At 44.8% G+C, this 18855-nt stretch overlaps 1 protein-coding gene across 1 annotated transcript in view; it reads left to right on the forward strand.

Moving 5' to 3' along the window:
* The first annotated feature begins 291 nt into the window (after positions 1 to 291).
* Positions 292 to 18855, forward strand: part of UBXN6 (UBX domain protein 6) — a 58456-nt gene continuing 39892 nt past the window's right edge. Inside the window, exons 1-3 of the mRNA XM_086947066.1 lie at positions 292 to 959; positions 16890 to 17047; positions 17168 to 17232. Of these exons, the coding sequence (XP_086803192.1) occupies positions 877 to 959; positions 16890 to 17047; positions 17168 to 17232 (306 nt within the window). The 5' untranslated portion in view covers positions 292 to 876. The remainder of the gene's footprint in view (positions 960 to 16889; positions 17048 to 17167; positions 17233 to 18855) is intronic.

Below are 18855 nucleotides of genomic sequence, written 5' to 3' on the forward strand. Positions count from 1 at the left end.
TCATAAAGCTATGCATGCAAACAAATATACTTTATTGTAAAGATTTATTTAATCCAGTTTATTCTCGATAAATACAAAAATGGCTATCGCTTGCGCTCAAGCATGCCGAGTGATTTTTTTTGCCCTGAAACGTTCCGGTGGTTCCCCACAGGTTTCCCGCTCTGAATAAAGCAGGCATTATTTAGATTTTAAGTTGTCTGTCTCATCAGCTCACGTGACTTCCCCCTCACCCCCATGTGTATGTGTCAGCGCAGCCGAGTCCCCTCTCTATGTCTATGCTGGCGGCGGCTCGTCCTTTTCCTGTTTTGATTGAGCTCACTTCCGGTTGTCAGATATCAGGTGCTTTGGAAGGATTTGCTGGTTGCAGGTGTTGGCCTCGGTGTAAACAGTGCTCCTGCCACCGCCCCCCCCCCCCCTCTTATGAGAAGAGAATGTGGGGCGCCTCTGGGTTTGTTTAGTCCCAGCCGGGGGTGCATTGCATTGTGAAGAGGAAGGGAGGGGCTGGTGAAACTCCATAGTGTGAGACACTCCTAGCAGAACAGAAAAGAAGCAACTCCTTGTTCACAAGGCGAGGTCTCCTTTCACATGGAGGAGAGATGGCCAGCTCTGTTCGGTAGAGACTGCCCCCCATAGGAGACCCCCACCCCTTCAAGGAGGTCTGATACCTTTATGGTACCTGCCAGCCCCCCCTTCCCCTGCACACACATAGGCTGGAGCTGACCTGTCTACTTAATCCCTCCCTTATCACGTGAGCCACCACTTAGCGAGGAATGAACCCACAAAGATAGGAGGGTACCCGCATTTCAATAACTGTGAACAACCAGAGGGGCGCTGCCCCCACCCCCTCTCCCTGGCACAGACAGCCATCTACCAGCCATGAAGAAATTCTTCCAGGGTATCAAGAGCGACATCAAGTTTAAATCGGCCGGACCCGGGCAGAAGCTGGCAGAGGAAACCAGGTAACTGCTCGAAACACAGAGGGAACGGGGAAGGACTAAACCATAAGAATGCAAATATAAATATACAGGGATCAAAAGGGGGGGGGGGCACAGGTGCAATAGCTGTTGTATACATAGGAGAGGGGGGAGTATTGACGTAGAAGAATATGGGCTACACACAGGGTGATCTAGGGGGTTGTTGCCGACGCAGGGAAACACAGGTACAGGATCTGGGGGCCCAGGCACACAGAGTGGGGGACATTACCTCCTTTTAGAAGCTTTATTCTGTCATCTTCCGGACATCTGATAGCCTACACGAGACGTCAGAGGCGCGAGGGACTGGGTCTGCTGTCTGCGTGTAAATCCTGTGGTTTGGGATCACCAGGCTAACCTGGTGGTCCAGTAAGCGTCCTGCAAACCTCTGACCGGCTAGCAGTAAGATACTACCATGGAGACATGTATGCGTCAAGGGCCTGTATGACATCATAAAAACTGCAACCTCACAATGGAATGCAGATAGTATTCTGCACAGGAGAATGTACAATGCCCCAAGGCCAAGTCCATCCAGGAAGTTGACTTGTGAATGTAAGTGACCCTGAAGTTTTTTTTCTTCCACTCTTGTTGCTGCTTTGCCCTTTATAATGAACTGAGGAACACCACAACCTACGTGTTATTAGGCACATATCTGTGAATATACTGCTGATGTGTAGTATAGATTAGCAAACATCGAACTTGCTGGATTGAATCAGAAATTAATTTAGATACTGTTTTTAGTGATATTAAGTGGATTGAAGCAGATTGAATCTTTATTTCATGCTTCCTTCTAACTGGAGTATCACTTTAACTTTAAGTAAATGGTGTGGCGCTTCAGACAGTTTGAAAAATGTATAGAATTAACAGATCTATTCACATTAATTAGGAGTGATAGCTTTAATCTTAAATAGCGTGTGTGTGTGTGCGACCTCTATAGCACAAACATAACTATAAGCAATTGACTTCTATACAAAATCAAGGTTTATAGAGGTTGAACGTGTTTAACAATAGGGGAAGGGAACTAAATGAATGGAGTTGCAGCGCAGGAGAGTGTGAGTTATATTGATTATCGATTATAACATAACGTGTATTTGTAAAGCGCTTGTTCACCCATGGGCATCTTGGCGCTGAAAACATTTGTTTATTGTTACTTAACTCAATGGTACTTATTTTATCGACCTCAGAAGGATGAAAGGCTGAGTGGACCATCCGGGATTTGAACCTGTGCCCATTAGATCAAACACAGGCCCCTTTAGTGGACACATTGGCCCGCTAGACCCTGCATCTGGTTATGACTTGGGAAATGTGAAAAAAGGATGGTCTTGTAATGTATACCAATGTAATTGATGGTATTTAAGTGTATGTTACCTTATTAGCCCATAGTCCTTTTTAACCCCCTGTGCCCCTTTCTCACTCTTTCCCAGTTTCCCCCACGTTGTTTCCGCCAGTTGGTATATGCCATGTTCTGTTGAGAGCTGGATGACAGAGTGGCAGCCAGTCAGCTGATGTGGATCAGAAGTTGTTGCCTAGTAACTTGAATAAAGTGCTCTTTGAACCTTTTAAGGAGTGCTTTTTTTACCTAATACAATGGCGACGAGGATGGGATCATTAAGCTGTGCAGGGTGCAGCCAGTGACAGCCTCTCCCCTGACAAATTTACAAGAGCCACCACTGTTCCATGAAGCGACAAAGGGCTGTATCGTGTTGGAGTTATGAGTAATGAATAAATACCTCACTTTATATGTTGGTAACTGTCAGCCGAGGTGAGGTATTCGATGAGTTGTGTATTCCGAGAGAATGCCACTGGAGGCTTAAGAGACTCACTGTGGTGTGCCATAGAGCTGATTTTTACACATCTGGACCTGGTGTATAGGTTATGACCAGATCATGAGTGGGTTGCTGCTCACTCATTGGGAGTGTCGAAGCTTTCTGCCTCACTGCACTGACTTGTAGGGGTCTATGTGAGCAGCTCTGTTTCAGTACCCTGGGCTATACGTGGTCTACTTCACAGCTTTTGGCTTCGCTGCGCAGAGCAATCTGTGCTGGGAGCAGCACTCATCTACAGCCCGGGTGATGTGCAGTGCACCTCACTGCTTTACAGACGCTGTAGGCAATTTTGAAGTAGTGCGTGGGTACCGATGTGGACAGCGTTCTTGCCAGCAAATCAAGGGTCACAGCTATCTTCAGGAGGTGGCACTGCATATATTGCAGAAGTCTCAAGAACCTGAGTTGGCAGAGGTTTAGTAAAGTTTGCAGATTTGTATAGCGCAGCTTATCACTCGTAAGGGTACCCAGTCACTGTTCATTGGCACGGGAAAATGAAGTGATTTGCCCAGAATCACAGGATGTTGCGCCAATACCGAGACTTGAACCAGGATCCCCAGCTCCCAAGTCGACAGTTCTGGCTGCTGTGCCAAATCCTCTGTCGGCATAGTAGAGTTCAGTTTACGCGGGTAACAAGTGAGGAACAGCCTTCTTACTGTTTGCTTCACATACCAAGTGTTTGGGACACCTTACCTTTGTGTCTGGTGAACAAGGTAATGACATTTCTTATATGTAGGTTGCATCCAGGGTTTCCACAGACATTAGAGACCTCATATGCACAATAAGAAAAAGGGGATATGTATAATTTTATTCTATGGTACAATATCTGGGCACATATAGCTTACTTTTGATTATACACGTGTGGTTCTTTAAACTTCCAGCATATACATATTTGTGACTGTGAATAAATAAATATTTAGTTGTGACAATATCGCTGCAGCAAGCATGTCCCAGCCTCCTCTATTTTTAGATGATAGGAGAACCTGTTATACCCCTGGAGGGAGTGGGTGAAACTTTTCCAGTTATACCTTATAGCAATTCGTGAAGAGAAATATTTAACACCAAGAAAACAGCACATATTATTGATTCAGTTAGGAATCCAGGGAAGGAAGGTGTATGAGAATTTAATGGATTCAGATTATAATGGAGAGGAAGGCGAAGTTCAAGAAGACCTATATCAGATGACTTATCGTAAACTGGAGTAACACTTTGGTCTGAGGGTGAATATTGTTTTAGAAAGACACACATTTGTTTTGCAGGGGGTATGTAAACAATTGAAAGAGTCACAGATTACATTGCATGTCTAACAGGTATGCCAACATTTGTGAATTTGGTCCTTTGTGTAACTCCTTAATCAGAGACCAATTAGTTTGGTGCACAAACGACCCCAAAATTCAAGAGAAGCTGTTGGCAAAGAATCCGGACTTAAAAGAAGCTGTGGGCATTGGCAAAAGTGTAGAGCATACAGCAGAGTGAATGAGGGAAATGAAGCAAAGCAATGTTTCAAACACAGTTCATGTGGTGAGGAATCGTTCTGGTAAGGAAGAACAGACAGAAGATGTTGAAGAAGGGAAAAAAACGTGAGTCACAATTCAAAAAGAAAGTAGAAGACTAAAATGGAGAGAAAAACTAGTGTTACCATTGTGAGAACTACAACCGTCTAGCAAACAACCCTAGTTTTTCTGCACACCCCTGTGTTTGTAGAAAATGTAATAGGAGGGGACATTATGTTAGAGTGTGTAAGAACATGAAGGTACAGAAAAAAACGTGCATTTGGTTGAAGAAGCAGATGAGGGTGTAAGTAAATGTGTGTTCCAAGTAGCAACCAATGAAATTGTGAGCATAATGATCCCACATAATATATGATTGGATGGAGCAATCATACAAGTCCATGCTGATTCGTGTTCACCCTATGCTTTTGTTGATTACAATGTATTTCAAGAGAAATTTAAGGGCAAAGGGGTATGTCCTCCAAAAGGCTGAAATCAAGCTGGGGGATGCAATAACAATCCTATATTCTTGGTAGGAATTTTATTTATTTATTTATTTTTGTGTTTTATAGAGCGCGAACCAGACCCGTAAGGGTATCGGAGCGCTTTACAGGATTGACAAGTCGTATACAAAAGACTTAGGAGGGGTGGATACATTTGGGATAAAAACAAGTGGATACATTTGGGATAAAAACAGGTAGATACATTTTATAAGAAACATGGGGTCTCGAATGCTGTGTGGGATGCCCAGAGGTGCTGGGTGGATATGGTCCGGAACACCAAGGAGAGGCCATAACAGAAGGTAGAACAAAGTCGCTGAGGTGATTGAATGCAAGCGTTAGGAGAGGAATTTGCCCATTAGGAACGTTTTGGCCTTTTTTTTCCTGCAAGCGTGTGGGTTGGAGCAAGAGGTCTTTGGCGGACCAGGAGTTTCTGGCTTTTCCGGATCCCACGAGTTTTTGGGCAAGGAATGCAGGTGAGTTAGAGTATAGAGCCTTGTGAGTGATGCAAACCAGCTTAAGTTGGGTTCTGGCCTCGAGAGGAAGCCAGGTCAGAGCTTTAAGGTGTGGAGAGATGTGGTTGAATTTCTTTGAACCTATAAGGAGTCTGGCGGCAGCGTTGAGGCAGGCTTTTAATGGTGCCAGGGAGATCTTGGGCTGCAGTCTAGGGTTATTCCAAGGGATTTAGCAGACTCCACTATGGTTGGTGGGCAGTTTAACGCTCTGATCTCCCGGATCCATTCCTGGATGTCAGGGCTAGTTTGAGATGGGTAGATTAGAAGAAATTCATTTTTTTGCTCTAAGTTTGAGCTGGTTAGAGGTGAGCCAATGGACAGTCAACTTCAAGGCCTCATTCAGGGAAAGAATGTGCTCAGGAGAAGAGATTTTAATGTAGATCTGGGTGTTGTCGGCATACATGTGGTAGGAGATATTGGCAGTGCGTAGCACTTCTGCGAGTGGTTCCAGGTAGAGATTGAAGACGGTGGGGGACAGGGTTGATCCTTGGAGGACTCCAACCATGATCGGAGAGGGAGCAGATAAGTTACCGTTGATTAGGAATCTCTGTTAATGATTCTGGAGGAAGGACCTAAACCATTTAAGAACGGGGCTTTCCAGTCCCATCCTGATTTTGAGGCATTCAAGGAGTTCTTGGTGGTTGACCGTATCGAAAGCAGAGGATAGGTCTAGGAGGATTAGGAGACAGGTTTTGCCTTGGACAAGGGCTTGGAGGGCATCATCCACGATGTGGAGGAGGGTGGTTTCAGTGCTGTGACCAGGTCTGAATCCGGATTGGAAGTCGTCTAGATGGAAGTTGGTGATGTGTTGGCTCAACTGCTGTTGCACACATTTCTCCAGAACTTTAGCTAGGAGTGGGATATTCGATATAGGTCTATAGTTGTCAGGTGAAGCAGGATCCAGTGTAGGTTTTTTAAAGATGGGGATGTCTTGGCTGGCTTTAAGAGTCTGGTATCGATCCCTGTTTTTGCAGTCCAAGAAGGGATGATAGCCTGAGAGGTGGCGGCTAAGCAGTTAGAGGTGAGAGAGGGCCATTAAAGTGGTTGACAAATTATGTGTCAAATTAAATTAATCCATAACTATGGTGTAAACGCGGCAGACGACGAGTCAAACAATTCTAAAACGACTGACCATGGCCCATTGTTTCATTAACAATCTATTAATGAAAGGTAAACAAAACCTAAACAGTTTAATTGCTGACAGTGCCCACTGTTAGACACGTAACGAGAACGACCTTCATCTTTCCCTGCAGCAGACAATTTAACAATGCAATGTTTTAACTACATAATTAAGGATTGTCTCCATTTGGGGGGGGGCATGGCCTCCTGAGCTGTGGAATGCCCATTAGCTAAGCGAGCTTCGCCGGCCAAGAATTAATCCTGCATCGATCCGTGTGACTAGAGAGGTGTTGCCGCACCAAACGTGTTCCTACACACAGCCTGGAACGCAGGGAACTGAGTGTGCTAATCCACGTCCCTGAGTTCGGCTCTGGAACAGAGGGGTGCGCCCCGGCGGAGGGCCTGGCCATGCTTTCTGGAGCTACTGACTTGCTCGCCAACTACACCGGAACTCGAGCCCGAGGCGTCTAATGACATTGAGGGCCACACTCTACGCAGGAGATTGCTGGCTGACTCAGGGACCGGGAGGTGAGAGCGGAGCCCTGGAGTTGAATCGGTGAGGAGCCGGCCCACCAATCATCATCGGGCTGCGCTGAATCTGCCTCAGCGGGTAGACACACGCTAGGGAGGCAGCATTGAGGAGCAGACTGGGACAGCGCAGACCCGGAGGTTATGCGGGGGGCTGGCTGGATCTCCTGCCCGTAGCGGAGGCTCGCGGGGCAGCGCTGGGATACCGGGCCACCAGAAATGCATGAAGGGCTATTGATTCAGGTGGACCAGAAGCGGTCTGTCTGGCCGGGGGAATTGGAGCTGGACTAGGACCCTGAGCGCCATTTTGAGATTCTGAGGTGACGCGTCTCTGCGTTGAGCGAGGCGGTCATAGCAGTGAGATCGCTCTGGGTGCATTGAAGTATTTGACGGCAGCATGCACCTTGGGCAAGCCCAGGAGAGCAGGACACATTGCTTACTCCAGCTGTAGGGACACACCCTGCTTTGCTGCGTCTGGAGAGTGTGCTTAGCCTACAGGAGCTCTTGCTGTCTGAGGCCCATGCCCGGTACAGTATAAGAATAAACAGTTGAATCTGGAGCGGCTGGCTGGGACCTGGACGCTAGTCCGATGCTTGCCTCCTGAACGGTCCTGTGTGCTTGTGTTGCATGTAGGCCCACGTCAAATCTAAGGAGTAACTGCAGACGAGCCATTGGTGCAATAGTTTGGCGGTTGATGCCCCTTCCTTGTACTGCTTACGCCGCACCCTGCCAGTGGATCTTGCAGGAGACCCTGCGACACCTGGCAAGACCTAACTAAACAGGACGCGAAGCAGCCGAAGCTGACCTTTGATCAGAGGAGAACCACGAGACTCACTAGGTCGGATCCAGAAGTCGGCGCGGAGAGGCCGTCAGAGTCCAGACGGAAGACCGAGGGGAGGATCTGTGCACCCTGATGCTTGAAATTAGATCTAGCCTTCGGAACATAGACACCAAGTTGGATGCGTTAACTACCCAACTAGATGCTGTCAAAACACAGGTGGGTTCGCACGAGACCCGACTTGATGTGCTTGAAAACCGGGCCTTGGCCTTCTGTGAGTTCTTAGTTGAAACCAGGGAACAGTTACTGCAAATGGATAAAGTGTTAGGCATCATTCGCGCCGAGAACGACTACTTGGAAGCCAGGTCCTGCCGCAATAACCTGCGAATTACTGGCATACCGGAGACGACAGTCATCAACAAGATAGTGACCTACATAGCAGACTTGCTTCATGAGCTCTTTGATCCAAACCTATCCGCAGTGGAGCGGGCACACCGTACCTTGGTTCCCAAACCTCCAATCGGAGCTGCACCTAGACCCATCCTGGCAAGAATTTTGAACTACCAGGACCAAGATCTTATCCTGCGCCTGGCCCGAGGGAAGGGGACTATCAGGCGCAAAGGTAACAACCTAATTTTATCCAGATTTCATGCCTGCAGTGCAGTCGGCAAAGCGCGAGTTTCTCACTGCTAAACAAATCCTGATGCAAGCCCAGATTCCCTACTCGCTACTATACCCCGCCAAGCTCAAGGTCACATACGATGGGTCCGCACATTTCTTCACGGATGCATAGTCAGCCCTCAAGTTTGCTAAACACATTGGTGGGAAGAAGTCCAAACAAAACTCCAAGTCTGCGGATTCCGCCGAGGACCGGCTGAGTGACAATGACTGACCCGCGCTGGAGCAGTTATGCTCTGAGATGGGTTGGGACCCGAGAGGCTCTTCGTAGGTTGGAAGGGTGGTTTTTCACACTTGTGTGTGCCAGGTCTCTCTGTTTCGGGGGTTGGTTCTCACTTAAAATGTTTACGAGCCAGGCTTGGCTGCTTACACAGCGGGCTGAGATGGGCTGGGACCTCTGGGACTCTCACTGCTCTGGGGTACGTAGCCGGAGTTTGTTCCCGAACTGCTAACTATCATGTACTGGGATTCTTTACACAGCTTGTGAGATAGGCACAGCCCTCCACAGTTTCCTTGGCCACCCTGTGTTGACAGGGGAGAACGCTAGTGGTACTGCGCCCCCATGGGAGAATTGCCTCTTGTTGCTTTCTTCTTTAAGATGTTTGGGACGGGTATTCTACAACCTCATTGGGAGTTGGAGTGGGGGAGGTAGGTTGATGTTATGATGCTTGCCAAATCATTGCTGTACAATTTGGCTTACCGCCACTGGGTGCCACCACACAATATTGTGTTTTGCTCCTACGGGAATTTTTCATAATATTGTGGTGGGCGTCCTATGACCAGTTTACATTTTATATTATGGAACATCCGTGGGCTAAATGACGGCAGGAAATCCAGGCTGGTCCACTCACATTTGCTAAGACATCACATAGACGTATGCGTGTTACAGGCAACACATCTCAGTGTTACACCCTCTCCCAGGCTGAGGCACAGTAGATGAGGCTCAATGTACTCATCCATTTACTCAAATTACGCCAGGGGGGTGGCCGCATTGATCAGATGGGTTCTTGAATGGAAGGATGGTGAACTACAAATTGATTCAGAGGGTAGATACGTCATAATGGGCACCCTAGGTGGGATTCCAGTTGTGTTGGTTGCAAGATATGGCCCAAATGTTGATTCCCCCAGTTTTTTGCAAGATATATGGGCCAGAGTAAGGGCGACAAACTGTGAAACCATTATTTGGGGCGGGTACTTCAATGCAATCCTGAATGACGAAGTAGATCGGAAAGGGATATCTCTAACGCTACACCCATCAGCTAGCACTGCATTGAATGCCATCCTTTTACACGGAGACTTGGTGGACATTTGGAGACATACTCACCCACAAACTAAGGAGGGGACGTGTATATCTGAGTACCATAAAGCATGGTCAAGACTAGACTTCTGGTTGGTGTCACAGGATGTGGCTACATGGACCAGTGAGGTCTCACATCTCCCTAGATCCCTGTCAGACCACGCGCCATGCCTTCTGCGCCTAGTACTTCCCAACTCCGTTCCTTGGATGTTTATGTGGCGGTTACCGACGGATGCCCTTTTAGACAAGGCTTTTAAGGAAGAAAATAGGGGAGATATCCATTACTTCTGGAATTTATTAGGTCTGGTGGCCTCTCTGGCATCTCAATTAACTGGGCTAAATCAATTATTTTTCCTTTAACTGACGCCACTACCCAGCTTCCTCTGAGTTTCCCCTTCAATGGGCGGACAAACCTGTGAAGTATCTGGGCATATGGCTCAGTAGAAATGTGCAGGACATATGGGACATGAACTACGGGCGCGCCATAACATGGTTGGAAGGGAAAGTCACTGCGTGAGCTAAGCTCCCGCTTTCCCAAGCAGGGAAAATAGCATTGGTCAAGATGATAGTTCTGCCGAATTTCCTTTATCTATTAGTCAACATTCCTATTCCCCTCATGCAGGACTTTTTTAAATCTCTCAGATCCTCGTGATCTCGTTGGTCTGGGTGGGAGGGCAGGGGTGAGTCTCTTGGGACCGATTGACACTCGCTCTGCGTCAGGGTGGGTTAGGAGCCCCAGATATGCAATTGTATGCATGGAACGCTCCGGGTCAGTTTCTGCACCACTGGGTACATCTGACCCCTTTTCAACCCCATGTGGTTGTGGAGACAGATGCTGAGGCACTGTTCCCCATGCAGGTCGCTTTATATCAGACTTACAGGAGTCCTAGAGATGGCCTAGACACAGTAAAGACCTTGTGGTAGGCGTTGAATGAGTTCTGGAAGAGCTGGCAGTACTATTCTCTATGCCCCGTCCATACCCCTGGCACACAACCCTATGCTGCCCAGAAAGAGTTAAGCATCAAGCATGATCCGACTAATGTAGAACCAATCATGGCGATAAAAAAGATGAATGCAAGTGTTAATGTGTGTGACGCTTACCATGAATTGTTCACGGAGGAGTTGAGCCATTTAAAGAATTTGCAGCATAAAATTAAGCTGACGGACAAGGCTGTGCCAGTGATGCATAGGATGAGACCGATACCCTTTTTGATGCAAGAACCACTGCAGGAGGAGTTAAATTGGTAAAGAAAGGTGTCATAGAACCAATCGAGAGCTCCTTCTGGCTTGGTCCGACTGTGGTAACCTAAAATTCTGGAGTATGGGGTCTGCAACTGTGCGTTGATTTAAGAGACCTAAATGCAAACATCTGGGTGGGCAGATTCCTATTACCTATAATAAATACAATGATCAGCATAAATGGGGAGGACAGGTACTTTAGTGTTATCTGCCTCTCCTCCACCGACCACCAAATTGAATTGCACCAAGATTCAAAATCTCCCACTTCTTTCAAAACCCCTTTTGGAGCCTTTAGGTACTGTAGGGTGCCATTCAGCCTTGCCTTGGCGGCTGCTGTCCTGTGAAATAGCAGAATGCGGTCAGTCACGGTGAAGCCAGCCCTGAAGTAGCCAGCGATACAGAGAGAGAGGCAGAATTTTAATAAACACAAAAGGTCACGGTCAACGCCAGACTAAATTAAGGGCCGATTTATTAAAGAAAGTCTCAAAAGTGCACCCATGGTATATGGATGGTGCAGCTATACGGCTTTCGTGAATTCCCAATAATTTACAGAAGTAGGACAAGAAATAGTACTCCTAGAAAATATTTGTGAACTGCATTTTAGCATGAGCAAATATGCATATGTAGATTTGCTCATGTGAACATCTGAGTGTTTGCAAGTTCACTTTCCCTCCAGCCACTTTTTTCCCAACTCTGGAAGGTTTACATGTGCCAATGTCAGGAGTAAATTTCCAACATTTCTCAGTATGTGGAAACATTAAAAACAGTTGTTGAAAACCCTTAGAACATGCAAGTTACCTGGTTTGCACAGATTCATAAGGGTATTCTAACCCTGAAACTATTGCTTACCACTACCTTCAGTCCCAGTATCTAGATCTGCGGAAATGTAGTAACATAAGGGTATTGCAAGTATTAAAACACTGAAATGGTATAATCAGAGAGGCTGTATCAGATCTCTTATGTAATGATATTGCTACCATAATTTAATGCTGCACTACATGGCCCCAAAGGGGCAAGTGGTTTTTGTTATAGGACAAGTAGATTTATGAAGCAACCTGCCCCCTGGACAAGTATAAATTCTGTTAAATTCCACACCCCTGGTTCAGTTTGGTGTATGTTTCTACATTCAGGTAAAGTGAGAAGTATGGTCTTCGTACTGATACATTTTAATGTCATCATTGGTCAGGAGAACTCCAAGAGTCCCCATTTGCAGGTTTCTCACTGGACAGCGTTTGAGACTACATGATTAGGGATAAGTTCTGAGAGAGCTCATTGGAATGAAATGGCCTTTGTTCTTCCCATAGGGCAAGAGGCTTTTGGAGGGATCCATTCTGGAGGGAAGAGTTATGTAGGGCTTACTGAATGGAAATTAGAAGGATGCAAAGCAATTGAGCTAGACAAGGAGCAATATTCGCCGTTGTCATCGTACTGAAGTTGACCATTTGAATGGCTGTCATCTGTTTATGGTTAGCTTCCTTGCAAGAGGTTGTCTTCCAGTTGCCTTACATTGCTTCTAGAGAAGGGCTGTTACAAAAGGGACAGAAGAGGCATGTGGTAAGTAGCATTTCACTGTAGTAAAATATTGTTATCTAGTTGTTTAGCTTTACTTTCGTGACTTTACCTGTCTTGTTATCTTAGTTATTTGCCCATTCTCCTTTGGTTGCTTTTTTATTTTTTTGTTATCTGTATATAATAATTCTCATGGTTGCTTTTTGTTTTTTTATTCTCTGTATATAATAATTCGCATCATGTTTACTGCCATTGTCTAGAATATTTATTTTCCTACTACGAAAAATAGTCTCTCAGATTCTTTTGTTAGTCTTGCTTACATTGGAGTCTTGCTTCCCACATTGTATTATTTGCTCAATGTTGTTTCTTTATAACATCATTTTGACATTCTTTCTGCCTTTCATAACCATTTTTGAAGTTCATTTTCTGCTGTTTTATTCTTCTTTCATTCATTTATCTTCCACCCATTTTTATTTTGTTGTTCCTCTTGATTTCCACTCCTCCTCTTTTATGTTTTTATCTAATCGCTTCTTTTCACTACGTGACTCATTTTCTGGATGTTACTATTCTGGTCTTTTATTCCAGCTGCCCAAAAATGACCTGGTATTGATTAGAGTGCATGTGTTTTGCCCAATCAAACATTCACTGGACAAGGATCTTTTTTTAAACGAGCATTCTCAAAGACAATAGGTCTGGCTTTTTTTTTATTAAAAGAGTGATGTTTAGTAATACTTGGGTGACTGTGCGCCTTTGTATTGCCCTAACCTGTCCGACAGAGAAAATCCTATATTGAAGCATCATCGTGGACTACAAAAGTATATAAGCTGAGAGCAGGGCCCTTTTCCTCAACAGACTCCATTAGCAGAGTTAAGCACTTCCTTCAACAAAGAGTGTTATGAAAACAAAACATACGATGGAGTTTGCATTGTAGGCGCTGACTTTAAAAATAATACACATTACATTGCATGGTAGATACATTTGATAAAAGGCCAATATTTTTAGACCTCTTTAAGAAACCCTATGTGCGTGAATGTCTCTGTTTCGTGGACCGAAATAAATGCAAATCCTACAACAAGTTATAATAAGAGCACCAAATGAACGCCATAGGTAGATTAGTCAATGGCACTGTGGCTTTATCACAGGCTAAAGCATCCAAACAGCAAGCATGTCCTAAATAAGGAAAACAAAAACCAGCAAATACAATGCTGTCATAAATATATCAAAGAGCAAACACTGGCTCTATTCTAACAGGTCTACTTGAGCCTCACAACCAAAACTTAATGAGAACACAAAATGTAACAAAGTAACCATTTATGAAATGCTACGGTCTTTATGGAGAGCTCATGTAATGAATAGTAAAGTAGAACAAAATAAAAACAGGAAAACCAAAGGCTAACTCGAATCGTCTTCCTCTCCCATCCTCTTTATTTTTTGAACACATATTTATTTACATGAGGTGCTCCAGACAGTGGCCATACTTGAAAACAAGCATGCTGATTTGTGGTGTGGTGCATGCCCTGTACCATTCTTCGATAAAAGAAAAATCATCTGATGCTTTCAAAAGCCTTTAATACATGTACAGAACAATAGCCCTTTCTACTGGTGTGGGGTGAAAGTGGTTGAATTTTGAACATCACTGATGCTAACCTGACACTTCTGTACTCGGTTCCCCCCATGATCATGGACCTTGTAAAAATAGATCAAATTGATACTACACGTGTGTAAAAAATTCAATCCGCATTCAATTCATTTTTCAATTCCTAGAAAAACCTTATACGCCCGCCACATAGAGATTAAAAAACCTGATGCAGCATATACGTTTGGCATCTGGGTGTTGTATTTTAGAAGTCTAAATGCTTCTTCATAGCGCCTAGTGCCTAGGTTCTTGCACACTTGAATCATGCATCTTTGCCTTATTTTATTATGCCCAGGACAAAAGAAAAATACATGTAGTTCAGGCTCCTATAGGCTACTGCGGGCAGGGAAGACAGAGCTGCCAGCCCATTTATTAGTACATGCGCGAAGCGAGCCATGCCTAAACTGTAAATGGAGTTTCCTGGCTAATGCCGGTTTTATCTCATCTAGACATTGCTCCAAGTTATAGGTATCCTTATCTTTTAAGAAGTTGTCTGTTAGAGGGCCAGTGGCTGAGTTTTCATAAAGTTGCATGAGTTTACTCGCCCTACAACTACTAACTCTTTGCGCGATATCCCAGAGCAGGCTACCTCCGCGTTTCTCCACAGACTCTCCCTACCTGGATTGTGAAGACCTGCCTTGATATAGGCAATCCATGCCAGCTTCCGTATACTAGGGAGCCGAGGACCTCCTTTAACTCCGTTCTATACTCAGAATATTCAGGTGTCAACCATAATCGCCGGCAGAATGTTAGGAGTCTATAACCAAATTCCTCTACGATTGGTCTTACCCCTATATCCAAACACAGGGGAGTGAGTGGTAAACTCACTGGAAGGCCAAAGAGCTGTCTAAAAAAGTTGTTCTCAGTCTTGATAATAGTTTCGGGAGAGCGATGCCCCCAGAGTTCTGCCCCATACAAAACAGCACCCCTGAGTTGGGTTTTATAGATCTCTAGTGCTTAGGCCTATAGAGTTATGAAACGAATTTCTTTAGAGCTTGGCCAGGCCATCTGTGGTCTTTGCGAGCTTAAGACTTGCTTTATCTATTTGTGGCCCCCAGACCATTTTTTCTGTTAGGGTGAGTCCTAGATAATCAACAAATCATTGAAACGTGTTTCTCTGACTCGTAAATGGAACTGGCGTGCCCTTTTCTCAGCCTCTCCTATTTTAACCTCATGCGCGCTAGCGGAATTCCGCTCGCACGCTGAGATTTTTTAAAATGCATGTTACGTGACGAGCTGGGCTCGTCATCAGCGTGCGAGGAGGCTACGCCATGACGAGCCCAGCTCGTCATCAGCGTGGAAGGGGTTAACAGGTTTTGCAAGAATAATTTTACAAATCAGAAACAATTGTCTGAGTCATAAAAGGGCTTTTGTACATAAAGAAATGCACTTTTGATGTCTCGAACACTGTGATTTTTGCCCTTCACATGGCTTGCTATTGCCAAAAGGCTTTGTACACGATGCCTTATGTAGAATGAGGGAACAAAAGGAAAACAAGATGAGTGTGTGGGAAAATATGAGCTTCAGTAATATAATTCGAGAATGTTGTCAATGCTGAGTTGGGAACCTCAGGCTTGCATGAAGATTGCAGTTGATATTTTTCCTGCTGCTACAGCATGCCTTAATTGTCATTCACAGACAATGAAATTGTGAGTTTTCATATACTCCTTAAAATTAGTTAAAGTACCTTGAGTAGTGTTCAACTGCTAATGATCTGAAATCTGAACGTCTCTGGACGTGGTCTACCGATATGATGCATGGGCCGAACGCATATTTTTCACGGACTCGCCTGTCGATCCTTTGGCTACATTAAAACGCATGTGCTTTCGCTTTGTAACTCCCCATTTGTAATATCCCGTTAAGAAGCATAGACAATCATGGAGCTTTTTGTTTGTTAACCCCTTAAGTGCTGCGCACGTTCACTGGCCGACGGCACCACTACCTCCGTACTGTTTCCGTCGGCCGTTGAACGTTCGAACTGCACCTGGACAATGGAACGTCCAGCACTGGAGCTGGACGTTCCATAGCAGCTATGAGGATAAAAGATTTGTTCAATGTCTTTCTGTACATTTTCATCTTAATTACCTAGGAACCAGTTGTGCAGCACTGTCACTGTCTTTGATGTACACTCTCCAATCCTTGAGCTGTTTGTCCTGTACATTTCTTGACCAGCGCTAATTTCAATACAAAATGACATCCTTATTGTTAAGCTAAGCTCAATTTAATAATATCTTTTGATTACCTTGTTGGCTTCTATTGCAGATGCCTGGCATAAAATAGCTTGTAATTTCTTGAGATAATGTGTCTTTTGAAATCTGTACACAAGTTCTTAGTGGGATACAGGGTTATCTTATATTATAAAGCAGACATTTCTATAGGTGTCCAATTAAACAATACAGAAGACTCATCTTTTGAGGTATTTAGTGATGCAAAGCTCTTTTTATTTTTATTTTTATTTGCTGCTCCTAAAATCAAGACAGTTAATGAAATTATTTTTTTAATTGGCCCTATCGACACTTTGTCTTGCCAATGATACACTTCAAGCATACATTTATCAAGGAGTTAAGTCTTGTGGACCAGAGGGCCACTGAACGGTTTATGTCTTGCTAGCAATTCTTTTGTGCACATAGAATACGAAAACATTGAATCATAGTAGTCCTGGTGCTGATAAAATGTTAACCATGATCTACAGTGTAGCTGACCTGCTATTGATTCTGCAGTTTCTTACTACTTCCCATAGCCTTTCACACACTCTTCCTCTACACCAACCTTCGTTTCCTTTGGAAATTAGTCTGTTTCATTACAGGGAAGTACCCAAAGAAAAGCTTGCCAAGGAACCCTCCAAGTCACGTCACACAACCTCAGAGGGAGCTCAGATGGCTGCAACCGCAGCGCTGGCAAGGATTGAGTCGAAGCAGGCCAAATCCAAGCTCCCGACATCCCAGGAAATTATCAGAACAAAGGGTGAGTCCAAGTTTTTGTAAGTTAATTACTATCAATACTTTTGTTTGCTCAGCTCGCCAAAAAACCCGACAATCTTGTGTGTTTTTTATGTTGTACTTACATACATTTTCCTGTTTACAGTGAAAAAGGAGTTGGAAGCGGAAGCAGCAGCTGCAGTTAAGCCAAAGACTTCATCCTCCGAAGAGGTAATGATCTTCAGTTGTCGGCAGAAAGACCTGAGTTGATACAACCGGGCAGAACAGAGAAAGCATTCCAAAAAGCCATTTTGCCAGGGAGAAAAATATAAGGGCTACTAATCAAGAGAGGGAGGGTAGACACATATTCTGTGAATCAAAACTGATCAGAATCAAAATTTGGACACATAACAAATTGTAATGAAATACCTAGAGAGAGTAGAAGAAGGACTTGTGTCCATCAGAAGTGTGAGTTTTTTTCAGCTACATATGTGGAGGAAGAAGAAGAAATGTGGTTTGTTACTGGAATGAAGGGGGCGCAACTTGGGAGTCCCCCATGAGTGAATGTTTATCTGAGGCTCTCTGCAAGGAAGCACCCAGTAGCCATAATCCTGGGGTCACTACACAAAGGGGGACTTTTTGAAAACCTCTTGTGAGTGTGTAGGTGGGAGTCTTCTGAACCAAGCATAGAAATGAAGGCGGTAGACTCGCTTAACAAATTTGCTTGTGATCATTCTGAACCCAAAGTGGAGTTCAGCCTTGTTTTAAGTAAAGGGGGATTTATGTTAGCCCACCAGATCAGTTGCACACTATCCTGTTTTACTCCATTTATTTACCTCAGTACTCCCACCAGAAAAGAAACAGTTGGAGATACACATGAAGGCTGCCAGTGTTTCCTCCCACACTGCCCTAGTAATATGCCCATATCAGTAACACCAACAATTATGTGGCAGAAAAAGCTGCACTACAAATGCTAGTGCCTTACCTGAAGGAGGTCCTAACAAATCTTCAACCTCTGCAGACCCAGCTAAACAGGCCATTTTAATGATGGGCACCACAAGATTTCTGGGTACATTTCTTAAAAGAAATACATTTTACCAGAGAATTGATGAGGAATGGCAGACAGGAAAGGGCATAGAACCAGGGCTGAAATTCTCAAATTCTGACCATCATAGACCCCCTCTGGCGCTGTCAGTACGTGGAGAAAACAGGATATCAGTAAAGTTATCTATTTCCTGTGTGTATTTCAGCCTCAGTGTTTTTTTGCAGGCCATTAAACCTCTAAACAATGGTTCCGATATTCTTCTGGAAATGTCTTGTATGATGTAAATGTAAATGTAGTAGTATTTGTATAGCGCACCGAATCGACCCCGAAGGGGTATCTCAGGCGCTTTCACGCATACCGCTGTGGAACCCTTCCCGGCTTTTCCCTGTGAGGCGTCCACTCCTGGGCACCCCCAAGGTGAAGGCCAGGCATCCTAGCGTTGTTGGGGCCGTTGTGGAGATTAAGCAAGCTATTGTCCAGAGTTGCAGAGTGGGACCCATGATTAGAATAGGCACCGAGGCGAGAATTATCAGGTCCGCGGAAATTGATCCCAAGACCTGCCGAGGCGGGAATTGAACCCTGGTCCCGGGCTAGACCTCTGCATCAGGGTCTGCCACTCTAACCATTGAGCCACACTTCTGATTAGGTTTTATTTGGTTCTTTCATTCATATAATGCCATTGACAGGAACTCTTTCAGCCATTCTTTGTTGCTATCACAAGGTTCTTCTTTCCTCAACATGCAACATGTAACTACAGCAGTAGAGATTGCTATCCATGTCTCCAATGATTTGTGGTTTTCTTTGTCTCA

Source organism: Lissotriton vulgaris, chromosome 12 (assembly GCF_964263255.1).
Source record: "Lissotriton vulgaris chromosome 12, aLisVul1.2, whole genome shotgun sequence".
In the NCBI taxonomy this organism is placed as follows: Eukaryota; Metazoa; Chordata; class Amphibia; order Caudata; family Salamandridae; genus Lissotriton; species Lissotriton vulgaris.